Genomic DNA, 21811 nt, shown 5'->3' with positions numbered 1-21811 from the left:
GACATTTATGGTTTATGTTCTATTCATGGTTTGCCTTTCTTTTGGTTTTTGTGTTGACTGCTTGTGTCTCAATGTATAACAACTTAAAAGGAGGGGCTTGATGTGTGTTACTTCAGTAGCTTTTCTGCGACTTGGCTGATTTATATTGATTCTCAATGTAGACTTGGAAAGGAAAAGGGTATAGTATCAGATTGGGCATGAATTAGTGAAGATGCTCCTAAGAAAACAAGGTAACTTTGACATGTAGAGATGCTTTCTGTTATGTGTAGTGAACTATTTCGAACTATTCCATAGCATCCTGTACTTTCAATAGACGTGTATTGCCCCCCAATAGATGTCTGATAAAAGTCTATTGGAGGGCAATACATGTCTATTGGGAGGCAATAGACGTTTAAATTGATGCAATCTCTGATTTTTTTTTCTTTAATCAAAGTTTTATTTGTGTAATTTTAGGAAAATTAGTTCTCATTTCGGTAACCGAAACGTCTATTGGGGGGCAATATATGTCTATTGGGGGGCAATAGACGTTTTGAATTGATGTAATCTCCTCATTTTTTTTCTTTAATCAAAGTTTTATTTGTATAATTTTAAAAAGATTGGTTCTCATTTCGGTAATCGAGACGTCTATTGAGAGACAATATATGTTTATTGGGGGGCAATAGACGTCTACTGGGGGGCAAAACACGGCTGATAGTCGTCTATTGGGGGCAATACATGGCTGATAGTCCTCAATTGGGGGCCAATAGACGTCTATTAGGGGGCAATAGACGTCTATTGCCCCTCTATTAGGGGGCAATAGATGTCTATTGGGGGCAAAAAAACTTTCCGGTGAGATTTTCAGCAATTTCCGGTGGGCGGCAACCAGTGACCGGAATCCGGCGACCGGTGACCGGATTCCGGCGACCGGTGACGGGCTCCGGCGAAGTCTCCTATAGTTTGTCTCTCTTCCATTTTCTCTCTCTCTCTCTAAGTAACAAAGGGGTGAGGGGTAAAATGGTATTAAAAAAAATTAAAAAATAAAAATAAAATCTTAATGGGGTATTAGGGAAGACTCCATTAGAGTGTATTGGGTAACAGGGAATTAAAAAAACTTAATGGGGTAAGGGAGAAAAAAATCCCTAGAAATGGGGTATGTTTGGCTCCAATTTTGTTGCAGCTGGTCAACAGTCTCTTTTCTTGCGCGGGCGTGCCAGCACCGTCGGGTGCGGTCGTCGGGGGTGTCCCTTGACCTGACTTCTGTTGAGCGATTGTAGACGAGGAGAGCACCAACCTCGTCACGAGATTCTTTGTGCCTCGTGGCGAGGACTTTTGCTGAGCTTTTTGAAAATCACAATCGATACTCGATGTTGTAGATCGAGCAGAGCGAGAACCACTGGGAAGTGAGGAGAACTTGCTAAAGCGTGACTTTAGCTTGGCTGGGTTGCTAGGGCGTTACCCTTGCTTGGCTGGTTCTGTAACCGTTGTGGTTGCGGCACTACCGTCGGCTCCCGAGGAGACTAGGACCGAAGTACGTTGGCAGAGGGTTTGGTGGCACTGAAAGTCGGCTTCTGAGAAGATTAGGACTAGGAGTGTGATCACCGGTAAGAGAAAGAGAAGGAGAGGAGTTGCTCTTAGAGAGGTTGCTCTAGAGAGAACTTAGATCATCTTAGAGATGTTTTGATGTTGTGAATGTGTGTTTGAGAATGAGAGGAGAAGGTGTTTATATAGGGAAGAAAAAGAAGAGTGAAATGATGAGTGGAAGAAAAATAATGAAAGTGGAGTATGGAAGTGATTTGTAAAATATGGAAAAGATAGAGAAATGATGAAATGAAAGCAAAGCATGAAGGTGCAGAAACATGGAAGTGATGATGATCTATTAAAGAGATTGTAGAAGAAAAATATATCCAAGGAAAAAGAGAAAAGCATCTAGCTTTCTTCATGTGGGTAGGAAACATGAACATGATGAATGTTGAGCTGGTTTTAGGTCAGTTTCTGCCCCTTTATTCCTTCAATTATTTCTCCACCAATACTTCAGAATGAGCCTTCGACTTCTTCATAAAAAATGTTCCACTATTAGTGTAGATCATCCTGAAAACGTTTCAGAGCTTTATTCCATGCGGTTGGGCCGGAAATGCTGTTGGACCTCTTACAGGTCCAGTTTTCCAGTTTTGCTTCTGTAGAAACTTGGACTGATTTTTTGAAGGCCTTCCACTCAAAACTAGCTCTGGCACTCTTCATAAGAAATGATCCTTGGAATGTCTAGTATTAATATGGAAAGTTTTAGCTCATTTACATTTCATTTGGTTAGTCTGCCGCCCCTACTTCCTTCTCTAGCTCGGTTTCTCCTAGCCGAAGTAGGAAAATGTGCTAAAGTTGACTTTTCATGCTTCCATGCTTCCATAGTAGGCTTTATTTTGCCTCTAAATATATATTTCGAGCTTGTCGACAATATATAGCTTGAGCCACTGACATTGGCTCAATTTCTCCAACACATGCCTTGTCAGGCCAAAATGTTCATTTTGGGTCCAAACAGGGTAAATGGACAAAACCCATATTAGTAAAACATAAGAGAACAAAAAATTCCTTAATGAGTGAAGATTACATAAAGTCTAAAGTGACATTAAAAAACCTAATAGCCGATCCGCTAGGGTTTAGAGAAAACCTTGGTCTTCATCTGCACTTTCATCCTTCCATGGATGCCTTCCCCTGGGATCTGCTCGAGAGCCGTCGGGTTTCTGTGCTGTTTTGGAGGATGGGGGTCTTTTGCTCTCTTGCGCTTCAGAACTTTTGCACGGCATTGGAGTTAAAGCGTTGTGGTCAAGCGGTTGCAACAGTTCGGCGCTAGCATGTTATTATTATTTTTGATTGTGAGGTCGTTTGGAATATGGGAGCATGGTGGCTCCAGGAGTTTACAGTTGGGTTTTTCAAAGTATTTTTGGATTCTTACAGGTTTGGGTTGCCTACTTTTAGGGGATCAAGGTTCAGCCAAATTTTTCGGTAAAATCTTCTTTAAAAGTGGGTCCCACAGGGCCACTTCGGATTTCAGGGTGGAATTTGGGGCCGGCCCTATCAGTTCTAACTTGTGTTCTTGGCTTGAATTGATCAAACTTTCATTAAGTTTAATGCGTTAAAAGTGTTTTTGTTAGTGATTAGCTATCACTAGTAATTGCATGCTTAATAGGGTTAACTATGGTGCGTTCATCTAGTTAATTTAATTAAAAGAAGTAAAAAGAACTTTGTATGCGTTTATCTTTGTTCTTGATTGATTCTATGTTGTGACATATTTTGATTCGTGATTTAATCTTTGAAACCTTGCCAACGTGTTAATAGTAGTTAACTATATTTAATTTCGTTCCATTCATAAATTCAACTTGATTATGTGTTTTGATGTGTCACATGTATATATTTAATTAGTTGTTAAATTAGAAAATAAATCCTAAATCCCCATTACTTGTATTTTCGTAAATAATGTGAATATTGTATATAATATATAGTTTTGTTTTGTCTAAACGTTTTATTTTTCAGGAATTAATAAGGCCCTAATCCCCGGTTGAGAACGATCCCTACTTATTTTTACTACATTGATAGGGTTTTAAATTGAGCACTAATTTTGTGCAGGTCAATTTTTGGCGCTGTTGTCGGGGATTAAATCTTTTTATTTCTTGATAAATAGCGTTGGATATTGTAAAATGTAATTAAAAATTGTTTTCGAGATTTGTGATTTGATGGTAATTTGTTTGAGTTTAAGTTTAATTATGAATTTGAAGTTGATTGGAATAGGTGAAGTCTATTTGGTTAATATTAGCCTAAACCCTTTAAGGGCACCTAGTTCAGGTCCCTTAAGGTTGAGGGCGGCTTTTATTAACACTTATTGAACTATCTTCACACTCGTGAAATTTCTTATCTAAGTAAATATAGCCTATGTGGAGTGGTGTCTAGAAAGGGGACAACGTCCATGACGGGTTTTAAATTCAAAAGTGCGTTCAAATGGGCCTAAACCACTATGTGGAAGTAGCTCATGCCAAAATGAATTCTACCTCTTATGTTCGTCCTCCCCCACCGGGCCATTTCAGTAAGGTTGCCCAAATGATTTGAAAGGAAGCTTGTATTTAGATGACTATACTTGGGCCGTACTTCCAATTGATTAAAAACTCGTGGTTGAATTTGAATTCTCATAAGTTGCTTGATTTCACAAATCCAACCCTAAAATTGTAAAAACCCGTTTTATACTTACACCATACTAAAATTTCGTTGCATACATATAAATATACGTTTGTATGTTTGTTGTGTGTGAAGTTCGAATAAAGAAATTCGAATCCGAAACGCGATACTTGAATAAAATCACAATTATTATGCATATCACAATGCCACACCAACAATATATATATTTCACGTAAATATATATATATATATATATATATATATATATATATATATATATATATATATATATATATATATATATAACGCCCCAAGCTGCACCTCACCAGCTTAAGCACGTTACAGTGCCGCGAGTCTCTAAAACATAAACCGAACGCTCGATTTACATCCTAGAGAATCGCTAGGCATTTTGTTTGAAAAACTTTTTGTACAAACACAGCAGAAGCTACAAATATTCTTGAGGTGAAAAACTTGAGTTGCTGAAATCTATTTCATTCGTCCAGAACTTGGATAAAGGCTCACACAAGGTTGAATTTCACTTGAAGAGAATTCAACTAAAAGATGACACGAGACTAGATAACCACAAGTTCCAGAACACAAAGTTCGAGAAATAGAATTTAGAATAAGGTTCACACGGTAATTTACCGACCTTGTTCTGCTCACCCAGCTCCATCCGCTATTGTCCGGTCACCAGTGCACAGTACCTGCATTCATACTGTTGTAGGGGTGAGCTTTCGTCCTCGCTGCTCAACAGGAACTCTAACTCGACTAGGTTTGAAAATCAACAGATAAATGTTGGAGCTCCAGTATGAACACATGCTTAAACCAAATATTTAAAGGAACGACAAACTTCATAATATTTCTCAATTTGAAAACTTATGCATGATGCTTAAATAAATACGGCGCCAAATCCAAGTATTACCTGATGGCCGGTCCCATAGACCCACTACACGATCTTACCTCAATTTAATTTATCACCAGGTAAGCGTAGCGAGAGCGTCCGCTACCGAGCTACACACACGGATCGGGTCGTCATTGCGATCGCTCACCGTCCGACCGGTGTAACTAACCCTCCGAAGGTTTTGGGGATCGAACCCAAGGAAGTCAGAGCCACCCTTCGCTCTTCAGCCATCACATTTCTCACATGGTTTGGTTAGTATGCATTGCATTTGAACATAACCAAACCATACCAACTAACATGCATCATTTAATAACAATATAAGAAAATCACTAACCGAGGAGAGTCCTGAATCCCTACCTGGATTCCGATGCTTTCTCTCACGCACTCCGAGAGTCGCGAACCTTCCGTTCCTCAGGTAACTGAAGTCCTAGATTCCGATATTTCGACCGTTAATATCACATTGAACAATTATATGACATCTCGACGATTAATAAATCGTCCAACCAACTTTTCCTGGTTTGACCAGGAGTTGACCAATTTGACCACGTTTGACCAATCGAGATAGGTTCGATAATTAACTTAGATTATCGAACATTCACTTGAAATTACGATATCGACCAAACATATATTGAGTGCACCCGATTACTAAGGCCACCCAATATATATATATATATATATATATATATATATATATATATATATATATATATACTTACATATTAATTTCTTTCACTTTCTATCCATTATCAATTCTTTACTTTTCGTGCAAGTTCTTCACCTCTTTTCTAACCGGTAAACAAGTCCACAATTGCAATACCAAAACAGATACATTGATCATCCAAATTGAGTTCTCAATTCAAGCATAAAATCCAAACACCCAGAAAAACCAACTTTAACAATGTCAAACTCATAACCGGTCCATTTCAATTTCAACTCACAATTCAATCAACCAAACTTACAGAAGATCTAACTTACAGAAAATCATCACAATTCATAAACCAATTTCAGATAATACCACACGTCCAAAATCATTCTTAATCGAAAACCATAAGCATCAACTCAATTCTAAACTCTTCGTTCTAGCTACTACAGCAGCTTGAAGCTAGATTGTTCAGCAACCAAATTCACATTCAACTCATGTATCCCATTCAATTCTAAATCCACCCAAACCAAAGAGCAATTCTGTCAAGAATTTCAAGTTTACCTTTGACAGGTTCAATATGATTTGTAGACTGAGCATCGAGCTCCCGAGTTAGTCACTCCCTTCTTTTGAACCATAGAGCAATTTCTCGTCAATTCAAGGTTCCCAATGAATCGAGCTCTAGGAGACATCAATCCATGCCCTTAGACGTCGGAGATGAACCCAGAAAAGCTAGGAGTGTCGTCGTGAACAGTGAATTCCGGTGAAGGCCGAGAACACTCAAAACAGCAGCTCAATCAAAACTCGATTAATGTCAAAACCAAGTACACCAACACGTAGAGTACGACGAGAGGATCGATATCCTTACCTCATGCAGATCATTCCGTTGCCGGAAACAGCCGAAGAACCGCCTGAGAACTCAGAGCTTCACGGCGTCGACTCTCTTCCCAGAGCTGCCAGCTGAACGATCTGACCCCAGAAAGACGTCGGCGACTGGGAGAGGAAGCGATAGATGCCGGTGCGCCGTCGTGAGGTGGCCGGACGGAGGAGATTCCGTCGGATCTCCTTTGCGGGTTACTGGGTCGAGAATCCGGGTCGAAGAGCCCAGAAACCTCTTGATCAATCTGGGGCATTCGATCTGATCCAGCTCTATTTATAGCCTCCCTTAATTGAATTTCAATGGCTACGATGAAGCGGTTGGAAGTCTGGACGGTTGAGATTGAACCGCAGCAGCATTTTTTTTATTATATTTTTTTCCAAAAGTTTTCCTTAATCCAAAACTTCCGAAAATCACAATAAATAGCTCGGGTATCCGAAAAATTCCCCGAAAATTCTCACGAAATCGTCACGTTGTGTACTTTATTGTCCAACTCCTAGATTGAGGATTTCACTTTATGAAAATTTCTGAAAATTCCCTCGAGCGCGTGGATAATTATCGAGATTGATAAGTAAATTATCGAACTACTTCACTTAAGCTCGATAAACGTTTCTGGGGCTCACAATATATATATATATATATATATATATATATATATATGTGTGTGTGTGTGTGTGTGTGCATTTGCAAGCATAATTAGCTATAATGAGCCACACTCATAGTACCGCCAGCGGGACCGACTCCCGCCAAAGGAGTGACCTACGGAAACACAGCCAGGCGGGCTACCGCCTGAGCCCCAGATTGCCCCCAGATCACCGCTGACGCGCTGCCACGGGCCGCGCCAAGATAGCATCAGAAGCCCCAGACGCTGGGAATTGAAGCACATCAATCCCACATCGAAAACAAAGAGAAGATCAGCTTTCTCCTCACCTATAAAAGGTTCTCTCATCTCTCCTCATTAATTACGCATTTACTACTCATTTATTGTTATGCTGTCTATATGCATTGACTGACTTAGGCGTCGGAGAAGAGAAGACCGCCCAACGCGGTCTCCCTTTGACGCCCTGTCTTTCGTTTGACAGCTAGCGAAGATTACCAAGTCCTCAGAGTAGCGGTCCGCCCATCGGACCCGCGTTAAACGAAGGTTCGGCTACCGCCGAACTTTGAGCATTAACAATATATATACACGTAGGCATCCACTCAGGGATGGCACTAATACCAACTATAGTTTACAATCACAAAAACATCAAGAAACTCATTTTTATACTTAAAACTAGGCCTCATCAAAAAGCCCGCGGATCAAGTGGGCCGATGGAGGCCCGCCGGCCCGCAGGGCTTTTGGCCCGGCCCGGCCCGTCAAAAAACCCGCAAAAGCCCGCCTTGGTTGGCCCATGGAGGCCCGCAAAAAAGCCCGCAAAAACCCGGCCCGCCAAAAGCCCGCTAGGCCCGGCCCGTAAAAGCCCGCAAAATAATATATATATATATGTGTGTGTGTGTGTGTTTATATATATATAAAATTATATATATGTGTGTGTGTGTGTTATATATATATATATATATATAGAATTATAGATATATCTATATGTGTGTGTGTGTTTATAAATATATATATATAGACACATATAGATATATACTAGCAACAGTTGCCCGCGCGTTGCTGCGGGAGTATGACTTGATTCTCTGTTCCTAATCAATTCCTCTCTTCAATGCCCTAATCTGTTTTTCCATTGCAAGCTTTTCGCCTTCCAAAGCCTGAAACTTCCTCAAGAGCTTCATACTCACTCTATCTGTGAGGGTGAAGATAAACTGAACTGACAAACTGCCATATAGGTTAACTTGGAGTCTAGGTAGAGATGCTGTGGGTATATGTGTACATTTTTTATTGAACGATATATGTTTACGTATCTCAAAATCTGGTGGTCTAACCAGATTCATATATTTACATGTTTCAAAAATCAAAGTTCCAAACAGACTAAGCTTGGCTATTGACGATTTTCCAGAAATCAACATTCTATCATGTCCAACCATTTTTGTAACCAGTATCAAAAGCAACATTCTAACCAAAGTTGCTTTTGATACTGGTTACAAAAATGGTTGGACATGACAAAAAACATTAAATTCCCTCAGTTGGTTCATCTGGTGTTGAGATGTGCCTCATCTGGTGTTGAGACGTGTCACATCTAGCGTTCACTGCATATCGTAACAGCTTAGGATTAATAGTGAAAAACCACAAAAGATCAACTGATACAGACAAAAAACATAACGATACGTACAATTGGGATAAAGGAAAAGCAGAGAGAAATCATGACAGCCAATTGTTCTGATCCAATGAATAGTCAGGGCTTAAATATCTATATGAAAATCAATATCTAGTAGAAAAATTTACCTTCAAAACAGTGAGTTTGGAGGTTTTTCTTTTGTCCTTCAACTGAGATTGCCTGCCAGCATTGTATATGTTAATCTCTATTTCTAACAGGATTATAAATTTATCAAAGGCAATACCGTTCAATTTTATGGTTACCTTCATGTACATGTCAATATCTGGATCAGGAACAATTCCTGCTTCCTTTTCTCTCCTGCTAACCTCTAGCATTATATTTGCATGAGCAAATCTGACTTCACATGTCAATGATGGAAATGAAGAACTAACCTGAAAAAAAAAATTCAAAGGAGATGAGGAATGTACCAGCTCTGCTTCCAATACGTTGACAGTGGGCTGAAAACTCGATTGTTTCTCTTACAATCATCTCAGGTACGTGAAGGTCGTGTTGGCTTATGTACGCTGGAGTTTTTTGAGGAACAAACTGATCTAGCTTGTAATCATTGTATGAAATCTCCCCTGCAACCTGAGGCAAACAAAAGTCTTCATATTTTATGACATTTGTCAACCTTCATTTTATTGCTGTTGAGCTTTTGTACATGTATGTTTTCAAATACTCACCTTAGGGATTTGTCCAGTTTTCCGGCAAGTGCCAATAAGAAGGTGGTTTTACCTCCTCAACTATTTTTGCATTTCAGCAATCTTTATAGAACTCTCGATCCCCAAAACACAGCAGCTCAGCAAGAATATTTAACCTATATTAGCAATACTGTATGTAAGCAGAAGATTTTTTGAAATATGAACCAATAAGTTAATAAGATAGTTCGCATCTTTCCCAGTACTACATCCTGTTCAAGCACGAAAACAATGAAGTAGTAACATTCTTCTAGTAGTAAGGTACACCACGATATGGAGCAATGAAGCTAGGCATGTTTGCATATTTCTAATCCAAAAGATTGAAGAAGCAATTCAACTTTTTGTGTTAGCCCTAAATCTTAATGCATGTAAAATATTGTGCAGTCAAAGGTCTGAATAAAAGGAGGAAAAAAAAAACAAAATAAAAGTCTTAAAAATTAAATTGAGAGAACAGGCAATATCACCAGTACATATTTTTCTCAAACATCATGACACATTATTTGTATCCTATGATACATACTTCTTTACTCAATGATCAAGTCATGAAAATACAAACGTGCTAAAAATCAATCACTGTACATTACTATAAACACAATCATTCAATTGTAAATGACATTTTAGCAATCAGATAACATATTAGCATTAATAGGACAGATCAAAATCTCAAAAACTCAAACCACTTTGATTCGTAACCAACTTTCTTTGCTTATTTAATTCCCGCATTATCATTGACTATTGCATTGGATACAGCATTACATACAAATATAAATCCATGTGGCCTATATCACTTAGCACTACCAAAAACACTCATAATCTATTTTTAGTATCTAAATTTTTTTATGTTAAGAAGTTCAAGCCAATCAGAAAACCCAAATCAGAAAAGGTGGTAAGCACAAAAAAAAAAAAACCAAATTCAAGTTCACAAATCAAAAGCAAAAAATCGAAAGCAAAGTGGCTACTATAATAACAATTTGAAAATCACAAATTGACAATCATAAAGCTAATCTACATCGACAAATCAACCAAATTCAATAAATCAATACCAACTAATCTGATTGAACATGACAAAGTAATTCTACGAAATCAAGCGAGTCACCATCCAATGAAAATATTCAAATTACCAAACATCAGGAACAAAGCTTGAAACTTTTCCATTCAATCACCTAAATCCCAAATCCGTAGACAAACAAAAGCCCTAAAACGTAAAAACCCATAACAATTCAAAACCAACAACAACTAAAAACGCAACTAACAAAAACAAAAGTAGAAGAAAATGTCCAAACCTGCGATCCTCACTGTCGCCAAACCCACCAAAGCCACAAATCAGAGCACCACTGTCCCTTCTATTGCATATAACACAAAGGTTAATCTAACCAGGAACCAAAAGAAAATTTCCACATGCCCTAATCAAGCCAAAGAAAAACTCAGGAAGAAAAATTTCCAAACCTTCGATATCTGAATAATATCCGAACGAAATGCAGACCAATCGCTCTTCTTCTCCCTTTTCTTCACAACCAAAACCAATCGCTATTCTTCTCCCTTTTTTTCTAAAGCCAAACCAAATCCAAGTTCACAAATCAAAACCGAAAAATCGACATCAAACACAGCAAAAAAAAAAAAAACAAAAACAAAAACTCACCCTCTCAATCCTCCTTACACGATTGTAGACAAAAGAAGCAATCCACTGATTATAGAAATCCAGATCACTCTCTCGCAATTTAGATTAGAAGGCTGTAGAAAAGATAAGAAGCAACCCACTCTCTGAATTTAGTTTAGACGGCTGTAGAAGAGAGAATAAGATAAGGACGATCGGTACACAACCGAGCGATAAAATCTCAAAGGAGGGCAGAACGGTCTCTTCAGACGCCAATGGCAGAGCCGTAAAAAAAGGTAAAGCGAGGACTTAGCCGTCCTTTCCGTCCCTTAGGAACAGTCAGGAACAGTGCACTGAGATTTAGTATATAGTAAATTTGTGTGTGTGTTTATATATGTGTGTGTGTGTGTGTTTATATATATATATATATATATATATATATATATATATATATATATATATATCATATATGTGTGTGTGTTTATATATATATATATATATATATATATATATATAGAGAGAGAGAGAGAGAGAGAGAGAGAGAGAGAGAGAGAGAGAGAGAGAGAATGAGAGATATAGAATTATAGATATATATATATATATATATATATATATATATATATATATATATCAATATATCATATATGTGTGTGTGTGTTTATATATATATATATATGTGTGTGTGTGTTTATTAGTTTATATATATATATATAATATATGTGTGTGTGTGTTTATATATATATATATATATATATAGAGAGAGAGATATATATATATATATATATATATATATATATATAGAGTAATAGAGAGATATATATATGTGTGTGTGTGTGTTTATATATGTGTGTGTGTGTGGATATGTGGAAGTTCTTATAATATTATACTTCTATATAAAATATGTGCACATATATATTCTAAATGTTGACCAATCCGATCGGATTCGAAAATATGGTGAAATTGACTAAATGTTTTACCACACTCATAATTTATTGTAATAAACTCATCTAACGGTCGGTTTTTCCATTTTCTTTGAATTGATAGGGGTTGCTCTTTGGAGTGTATGATATATAAATATAGATTTATAAGAGTAACTATGTTTGACCTAGTTGATCGAATTTGAAACGAGAACCAAATTGGCTGGATTTTATACAACCACCATAAAACATTACAATATCTCCATCGAGCGGTTGGTTTCTCCGAATTCATTTTCTACTTCATGGTTGTTTTAGAATGAACCTAAACAATTTAAATGCAATGTATAAGTCATACTACTTTAGGAATAAAATTGGTATAGACCAATGTGTTTGTAATTAAAATTAATTTTTTTTATCTTATGTCCACGCACATCCATTGATGGAATATATACAAACGTGATGTGAAAAAATAAGCACGTTTCGCGGTTGTCACAGCATCGGTCAACCAATAAAACATATAAGTCACTACGGTTGACCAATCCGATCGGATTCGAAAATATGGTGAAATTGGTTAAATTTTGTACCACACTCATAATTTATTGTAATAAACTCATCTAACGGTCGGTTTTTCCATTTTCTTTGAATTGATAGGGGTTGCTCTTTGGAGTGTATGATATAAATATAGATTTATAAGAGTAACTATGTTTGACCTAGTTGATCGAATTCGAAACGAGAACCAAATTGGCTGGATTTTCTACAACCACCATAAAACATTACAATATCTCCATCGAGCGGTCGGTTTCTCCGAATTCATTTTCTACTTCATGGTTGTTTTAGAATGAATCTAAACAATTTAAATGCAATGTATAAGTCATACTACTTTAGGAATAAAATTGGTATAGACCAATGTGTTTGTAATTAAAATTAATTTTTTTTATCTTATGTCAACGCACATCCATTGATGGAATATATACAAATGTGATGTGAAAAAATAAGCACGTTTTGCGGTTGTCACGGCATCGGTCAACCAATAAAACATATAAGTGACTACGGTTGACCAATCCGATCGGATTCGAAAATATGGTGAAATTGGCTAAATTTTTTACCACACTCATAGTTTATTGTAATAAACTCATCAAACGGTCGGTTTTTACATTTTCTTTGAATTGATAGGGGTTGCTCTTTGAAGTGTATGATATATAAATATATATTTATATTTAAATTATGTAAAATTATATATATGTTTTTCAGTTTTTAGAAAACTATCCGTTGGTTTTCTAATCCTACCGTTGGATGACTTGGATCCGTCCGTTTTCTATTCGTACCGTTGGATTCCAGATGTGAGACAGTGAGAGTGTGAGTCTGCGAGACAGCTCGGTCAGCTCCTAACCTAAAATCCTAAATGACCTAAACCTAAAATTTATCACTTTCTCAGTTTCTCTGTTTCTCAAGCCTCTTACTCAGCCTCCTCTCGTCTCAGCGACTGCGACTCAGCCTCCTTTCTCAGATCTAAATCGATCAGCGACTGCGACTCAGCCTCAGCCTCCTGACCTCGTCTCGTCTCAGCCTCCTGACCTCCTCTCGTCTCAGTCTCGTCTCAGCTTCGTCTCAGCTTCGTCTCAGTCTCGTCTCAGCCTCGTCTCAGCCTCGTCTCAGCCTCGTCTCAGTCTCGTCTCAGCCTCGTCTCAGCCTCGTCTCAGCCTCCTGACCTCCTCTCGTCTCAGTCTCGTCTCAGTCTCGTCTCAGCCTCGTCTCAGCCTCGTCTCAGCCTCGTCTCAGCCTCACTCCACTTTATCTGTTTCTGAACACGGCGAGTTGATCGAGCAAAGATTTGATCGAGCAGGTATATGTGGGGAGCGATCTGACGAGCAAAGAATCATTTTGAGTTTCATTTTCAGTTTCTGTTTTGTTTCATTTTCATTTTCAGTTTCTGTTTTGTTTCAGTTTCATTTTCATTTTCATTTTCAGTTTGAGTTTCATTTCCAGTTTGTGTTTTGTTTTGTTTCATTTTCATTTTCAGTTTGTGTTTTGTTTTGTTTCGTTTTCATTTTCTGTTTCAGTTTCATTTTCACATGCGTGCAACATGATTCTTTGAAGTGGTTTTTGTTTTGTGTTGTTAAGTTAAGATTATAAGGAGTTATATGTGTGAAGGTTTTTGTTTTGTGTTGTTAAGTTAAGAGACATGAACTTGATCTGAAATTTGATTAGATATAAACATAGATATCCTGTACTATGTACATAGTTTTTTTTCCTTGTTTTGATTGTGATCTCTTACATTGCAGGATGAGTAAGAGCAAACAAAGGAATGGACAGTAGTATCTCTGCGAATAAGTTTTAGCTTGGTCATTCAAAACTCTCAAGTAATATCTTAACTTTGTTTATTTCCAGCTAGAAATGGATGATATAAATGCTGATAACTTAACAGAAGCCGGAGCTTCATCTGTTTCTGCATCTTCTAAGAAAACTAGATTCACTAGTAATGTTTGGGAGTTTTTTGAAAGGGTTCAAGTTAATGAGCATGGAAGTATGGTACCAAAAAATAAATGTGGGGTTTGTAAGGCATTGCTTAGAGGTGGTGCGAGTGCTGGTACTAGTCATTTAAGAAGGCATTTACAAGTTCATGAAAAAGGGCAGAAAAGATTAGGTCCTGATAGTTCTGGAAATATCACTAGTTTTGCTTACGATAAGAATGTTGCACGTAGAGAACTTGTTGATTATGTTATTAGAGCTGAACTGCCTTTTACTTTTGTTGAAAAACATGATTTTAAAGGAATGATTTGTCGTGGATTTTGTCCTCAATATGTAGGAATTTCAGCCTCAACATGTAAAAGAGATGTGATGAAAAAATTTACTAAGGGCAAAAATGAGCTTTTGAGTGTTTTTGAAAAGTTTAAAGGAAAAATTTGTTTGACATCCGATGTTTGGTCATCGCGTCAAAAAATGGGTTACATGTCACTTACTGCACATTTTATTGATAACACTTGGTCTTTAAATAAAAGAATAATATGCTTTAGGATGATTGAGTACCCTCACACGGGAGAGTCACTTGCAAATCATATATTTGAAGAATTGTTGTCTTGGCGCATTCATGATAAAATATTTTCCATCTCTTTAGACAATGCTTCAAATAATGATGTGGCTGCATTTGTTCTTCCCACTTATCTTATGCTTGACGAAGTGCCTAAAAGATTGTTTCATGTACGTTGTTGTGCTCATATTTTGAATTTGATTGTGCAAGATGGTTTACATATTTTAGGTTCATCTATTGATAAAATAATCAATGTTGTTCGAAGCATGAATTCTTCTAATAAGAGACATGAACTGTGGGTGCGTTGTTGTAAGGATTTTGATTTGCCAAAAAAAAATATTGACAATGACGTGCCTCATAGATGGAATTCTACTTATGAACTTTTAGACCTAGCTATAAAGTATAAGGGGCTGTTGAATAGGTATGCTCAAAAGGTGAATGAAAATAGGTCTTGCAATTTAGATGTTCCATCGGAACAAGATTGGTCAATTGCATTTCTAGTTAATGGCTTTTTGGGGATTTTTGCATCCTCAACTAAGATATTTTCTGGTGTCTATTATCCTACATCATGTCGTGTTATTAATTGCTTGATAGATATCCATGCAGCATTTGTGGCATATTCTGATTTTTATGTTTTTAAAGATGCATTGGCTGCAATGAAGGAAAAATTTGATAAGTATTGGGGTACATTTCCCAAAGCTTTCTGTTTTGCTACAATTTTTGATCCTAGATTTAAGTTATTTGCTATTGGAGAATGGCTAAAATGCATGGGTATGGATCAGCTTGATGTTGATACAAAATTGTTAGAGTTAAGAACCGAATTGCAAGCTCTTTATGAAACATATAAGAAGAATATTGTGTCTAATGTAGCACCTAGGCAATCTGAAAATGTAGCTTCTTCAACCTCGAGTTTATCTCCGGGTTCTATAGCATTGCCTATTGTTGGTAATTTCTCAATGCAAAGTTTGAAAAGGGCAAAGGTATCATCTTCTCATACTTCAACTACGAGTTCTAATGATTTACAAATATATTATGATTTACCAACTATTGAAGTTGATGATGATAATCAATTTAGTGTCTTGTCTTGGTGGAAATCAAATCAATCATTATACCCTGTGGTTTCTCTCATGGCTAGAGATTTACTAACAATTCCAGCTTCTACTGTAGCTTCGGAGTCATGTTTTAGTGCAGGAGGTAGGATTGTGTCCGAGAGAAGGGCTAGCTTGAGTCCAAATACAATAGAGGCATTGATTTGCTTGAAGGATTGGAGTTTAGCAAAATCAAGGATGCAAGAGGCTCAGCGTGAAATGCAGCTAGCTGAAGAAAGGAGGCTCATTAGGGAAGGACGACCAGATTGGATGGAAAATAGTGAAGATGAAGCTGGAAATGAAGCTGAAAATGAATCTGATAATGATTCTGAAGATGAGTCCCATGAACAGGTATATTGTTTTGGTTACTTCATTGCTTCAATTTTTTTATTTTCAATTTAGCAAAACATGTTTTCTGGTTTTTTAATTCTTTATTTAAATGGGTAGGTACCAAGATCAGTTGTATCCCATGAGTTATCAACCAATCTGCAGCCTTAAATTTTCAAGGTCAGTAAGTTGCAGTTTATGTGGAAAATGCAGATTTGCAGTTTATGTGGAAAATGCAGACTTGCAGTTTTCAGACTTGAAGTTAGGCTATAGTGGGTAGTTTTAAAGCTTGAATTGGTTCATTTGAAACTTTGAGTTGCTTGCTTTTACTAAAACTTGCAGATTAGATTTTATCTGAAGTTAGACTATAGTGGGTAGTTTTAAAGCTTGAAATCCCTTGAATTGGTTCATTTGAAACTTTGAGTTGCTTGCTTTTACTAAAACTTGGGGCATTACAAATAAGTGGCTCATTTGAAGAAATTTTTGCAGGGCTGTACCAATGCAGGGCTGCTGGCAGATTCTAACTGTGAGCCTCAATGTCATCAATGATACCAAGTCTGAATGGAAGACAATATGCCTAATTAGATAAACTCATAGAAATTGTATTAATAATTTGCTTTCGTTCTAAGTTGTAAATTGGGACATTTTGTATTCTTTCTTTTTATTTCAGTACATTAAAACGGGCGTGGGGATGAGCCTCCTAGTTCGGCTAGGTTCCAAACCCCTTAAAACTTTAAAAGGAAAAAAATAGCATCCTTAATATGACCTGTGAGATGATCTAGATTCTAGAAGCAAGATATAGGATATCCATTTTAGCCCAAGACCTTATCAATTAGTTGTTGTGGATGATGCTAAATATTGCACAATAAAACTCGCATTATAGAAAAGCCCGGCCCGGCCCGTAAAAAGGTGGGCTACCCGGCCCGGCCCGTAAAAGCCCGCAAAGCCCGCCTTATATGGACGGGCTTGGATCCGTTGATTTACAATGAAGCCCGGCCCGGCCCGGCCCGCCACTATTTAAAAATTTGATTAGGCCCGGCCCGGCCCGTTGACGAGGCCTACTTAAAACTCATTTTCTTACCAGTGAAACCGCAGTCCTATGAACCGTAGTCGATCGAGTTCATATTATTTAAAATAAATAGGACTAAATTCTGCTTACTACTCTGTACTTTCAAGAGTTCATCAATTTAGTCCCTACACTTCTAATTTAATCAGAAAAGATCCAATCCGTCACCATTTCGTCAATTTTCGGGGAAAGTTTCCAAACTACCCATCTGCATTCACAACACTGACGTGTCGGCGGGCTGCCTAGCAATGGGTAGTTTGGGAATTTTTCCTGTGAGAAGGTCCCACGTCAGCATTTTAACAGCGAAAATTGATGGAACAGTGACGGATTGGATCGATTTGATGAAATTGGAGAGTGCAAGGACTTTTTTGATTAAATTAGAAGTGCAGGGCCTAAACTGATAAACCATTGAAAGTACAAGGTAGTAAGCAGAATTTAATCCAAACAAATATTCATTTTCGAAAACAATTTCCAATTTATCACATAATTCCGAAGAATAAGTAAATTCGTTCGTAAATGAACTGCGTGAGATTTACTCACCTCTAACTCCTGCTGCATCTTCTCACCGCAGATAAGGGATCGAATACGCTCCGTCAATCACCTAAGTACAATACGATCTTAACTTAGTCCACGAATCGAAAACGATTATATTTCGAACTCCCATTTGCCCTAAAATTCTGAAAGTAATGCCGATTGAGGCGAAACTTCATCCGAGACCACCCGAGGTCTCCGGAATACTTATACGATCAACATATCAAAACTACAAGTTGATCGGACAGCCGAATCCTCACGGATCCTACATCGATCGAACCGAAAACCCTAAAACTTTGAAAATTCATAACTAGCTCATACAATTTCCAAAAATTACAAATATATATTGAAATGCTCGTATCGATGAGTAGATCACAATGAGGAGCAGAAACTGCCCCAGAGGTAGCTGGAAGAAACCGGAAAGCGCCGCCACAAATGGTGGCAGCGCCGCCACAAATGGTGGCAGCGCCGCCACCGACCTCCGAATTGGGCGGCGAAACCTATATGCAACTCTTGCCCATAAATTGTACATCAACTTTCATAACTAGCATGTAATCTAAATCAAAGTGTAAATGGCTTAAATGTACCCCCGAAATAAAGTAGATCAAAAAATCCTCCTAGAATCTGATTTGCTTGATTCTTCCTCCACACTTCAACTCGGTTCAAACCACTTGAGGAGCATGATCACCATCCTTAGAGGGTTCGAAAATGGCCGGTGGTGAAGGGTGGCCGGAGGAGGAAGAATTTGGTGTTGACTCAAAATGGAGCTCCGATCGGAAAAAGCTTGATGCACCGTGTAGCGGCGGCGATAGGCCGAGTTGTTGCCACAGACGGCTGCGCAAGGACTAGAGAAATGAATGCAGGTGGTTTCACGTCCAGAGGTGGCGGAACGGTGAAGAAATCGCCAGTGGAAGAAAAATGGCGATTTCCGGCGATAGGAGAGAGAAGAGAGCTCGGGTTTCCGTTTTTGGAAAGCTAAATATTTTCAGATTTTTTTTACAATTTTTCCTATATATCCCAAAATGGAAACTTTTTCCGATGGCCATAACTTCTTCATACGAACTCCGATTCTTGCGTTCCACATGTGCACAACCTCGTATCGACGTCCTCTACAATTTTCATGAAGGAAGTTTTCACAGAATCCTAACATATAAAAAGTCAACTCCTTTGATCCTTTGAAAATAAAACGTTTCGAGTAATTAATCGTCCAAAACACTTTCGCTGCACCCTCGAACCATGAAATTGTACCAATGAACACTTTATTAATTCCAGAAAATTCCGGGAAATTAATAATGAATTTCCGGGGTATTACAAAAATCATACGAAAACCAAAAACCAATAAGGCTTCCCCAAAATTTCACAAAATAAGAGCACAAGTATAGTTCCCAACCGTACTCAGTAAATCTCATAAAAAAATAAATAAATCAACGTGACCCACACACCAAAAGCATATTCTCAAATCCATCAACAAATGAATATAATTTCCTCGAAAATTCCATTTTTGAAAGCCTTTCAAAAATCTCAAAATTGATGAATAAAATATAATATTTAATTTCAGAAATCACCTCAGAAAATAATTCATCGAAAATCAACATAAATCATAAATCAAAATCCGAGCATAACAAACTCATATCCGAAAATCATGATGGAAAAACAAATCAATAAACCAAATTATAATCCGAAACCAATAATGTGTTCGATAAATAAAAAAAATCAATAATTCAGAAAATATTTGCATGCATCATTTAAAATCAAAGATCCACTCACAGTATACGGCTAACGTGGCCAAGCGTATGGATCCTCGTCGAGCGATGGGTCGGTACCTCATCCTGTACAAAATTATATTCCGTAAACGACAATTCGACAATTAAATACGAGTCTAAAACGAAACCCGAAAACCCCTCGTAAACCAATATCTCCATTTATTTCCGGATTCAACCCAAACTTCACCACTAATATCAATCCGTCGATTTAAGTATTCCATAGCATAAACAAGGGAAATCCGAAGGTCAGATTTCCATAATCGACACCCGTCTCTCCAAATTTCAGAAATTCACAATCAATAACAAGCTTCTCCAATTTCCACCAAAAACACATTTACAAGTTCTACAACATATATATGATTTCACTAGCTAAAAACAGGAAGCTAAAACAAGCCCTACGTGCCGCCACGCGCCGTCCACAGTGGCGACATGTGGGCCCCACCCGCCACCGGCCAACCTCAAACCGGATCACCAAATTTCACCAACATTATCATCTCAACATTTCAAACATCTTTCTCAACTACAACAATGGCAGAAAATACCTTGGTTGGCCGGAATTGAAGCAAAACCGCAAGAGCACCAATATGAATAGTGAAATCTTCAAATCGTCGATTCTCCTTCCACACCTCAAATTGAGTTATGAAACTTGGAGGGATTCATCAGTGAGGAATGGGCTTTGTAGAATGATCGAAATCGTCGAAGATGGTGGGGGGAATCTGAAGAAATCGCCGGAAATGTCAAACTGCTATAGTGAAGGTTTTTGGCTTCGATCTCTCTTCTCCGGCCAAATCGCCATGACCCACTACCACCGGTGTCTCGAGGAGGAGGAGGCGCGTCAAACAAGCCCAGTGGCGCGTCAAAGAGGGCTGAAGGAAGGGAGAGAGAAAGCTCAGGGGAGGAGAGAGAGGGAGAGTTACCTGGGATGGGTTTCCGGAAATGGAAACCTACCACAGTAACTTTTCCTATATATACAACATTACCATGAACAATAACTTTAATTTTTTAGCTATAACTTTTGCATACGAACTCCAATTTAAGTGTACCACATATCCACGGACTCGGTTTAACGTCCTCTATGACTTCCGTGAAGAAAATTTTCTCAAAAACTGATCTAGACAAAAATTCAACTTTTTGGGCCACTAAAAGTATCGAAACAAAGTAAAAAGTGAAATTAGTTGTCGTTTACCATCCAAATGACTGGTAAACGGGTAAATTGAGATGCGAGACGTTACAACCTAAGCCTGATGTATTATCATATTAATAATGTATTGCCATTGCATGTCCCTTAGCTATGCCTTTGGCTACTAAGCCTAGGGCTACGTAAGCCCGATACATTATTATAATAATAATGGACTGCCATTGCACACCCTTTAGCTATGTCTAGGTTACCAATCCTAGGGATACCTAAGCCTGATGCATTAATAATAATGGGCTATAACTGCACGCCTGTTAGCTATGTCTTGGTTATCAAAGCCTCAGGCTATTTAAGCCCGCAATGGTCGTGCCATTAATCATTGTCACATTATTAAAATATTCACATTGCCAACACCTTTCTTGTTCGCTAAAGAATTTATATACATGTACAAAATAAACAACTTGATTACTTCCGCATAATAAGTTATTGAATAGTCAACCACGATTTCACAAAATCCAACTTAATAGGCCAATAAACTATTATCATTTCACAATCAAATAAGCCTTGGTCCAAATTAACTTATATTTCTATATTTTTTCTCTATACGTCTATCCAACAAAACAAAAAAGTTTAGTTCACCAGGTTGCCTAATGAAGAAGAGTCCAACAATTAATTTCACAATTTTACAACAATTCAAACAACCCTACCTCATACTTTAAACCAATCACTTAAAAACCTAACTATTAATATAATGTAGAATCACCACGAGCTGAGTAAAAACCTTTGAAGTATATCATACCTCTCCAAATTTCTCTCTTTCTGATTGAAACGTGCAAAACAAAATTAAT

General features: G+C 37.7%; 1 protein-coding gene and 1 long non-coding RNA gene across 6 annotated transcripts; both read right to left on the bottom strand.

The window, feature by feature from the left end:
* Nucleotides 1-4487: 4487 nt before the first annotated feature.
* Nucleotides 4488-6792, bottom strand: LOC133710725 (uncharacterized). Of its 3 annotated transcripts, none has more exons than XR_009846828.1 (3): nt 6246-6792; nt 5101-5468; nt 4488-4855 (listed from the first exon to the last, which is right to left on the bottom strand). It is a non-coding gene; the product is annotated as an uncharacterized LOC133710725 (long non-coding RNA). The 3 variants fall into 3 exon arrangements; XR_009846827.1 differs by having other exon boundaries at nt 4500-5262; nt 5399-5468; XR_009846829.1 differs by having other exon boundaries at nt 4500-5262; nt 5399-5460.
* Nucleotides 6793-8613: 1821 nt separating this feature from the next.
* Nucleotides 8614-11386, bottom strand: LOC133707895 (ABC transporter G family member 33-like). Of its 3 annotated transcripts, none has more exons than XR_009845394.1 (8): nt 11154-11386; nt 10961-11061; nt 10798-10857; nt 9500-9633; nt 9245-9404; nt 9080-9170; nt 8945-8996; nt 8614-8748 (listed from the first exon to the last, which is right to left on the bottom strand). XR_009845394.1 is itself a non-coding variant. In XM_062133355.1 (6 exons), the coding sequence occupies exons 3-6, from the start codon at nt 9303-9305 to the stop codon at nt 8672-8674; spliced, it is 264 nt and encodes an 87-aa protein (XP_061989339.1). In that variant the 5' UTR covers nt 9306-9404; nt 9500-9633; nt 10798-10946; the 3' UTR covers nt 8614-8671. The 3 variants fall into 3 exon arrangements, 1 of the variants encoding a protein (XP_061989339.1); XR_009845395.1 differs by having other exon boundaries at nt 9080-9144; XM_062133355.1 differs by lacking the exons at nt 10961-11061; nt 11154-11386 and having other exon boundaries at nt 9080-9208; nt 9300-9404; nt 10798-10946.
* Nucleotides 11387-21811: the final 10425 nt, after the last annotated feature.

Source organism: Rosa rugosa, chromosome 5, assembly GCF_958449725.1.
Source record: "Rosa rugosa chromosome 5, drRosRugo1.1, whole genome shotgun sequence".
Classification (NCBI taxonomy): Eukaryota; Viridiplantae; Streptophyta; class Magnoliopsida; order Rosales; family Rosaceae; genus Rosa; species Rosa rugosa.
This window is presented reverse-complemented; position numbering and strand designations above follow the sequence as displayed.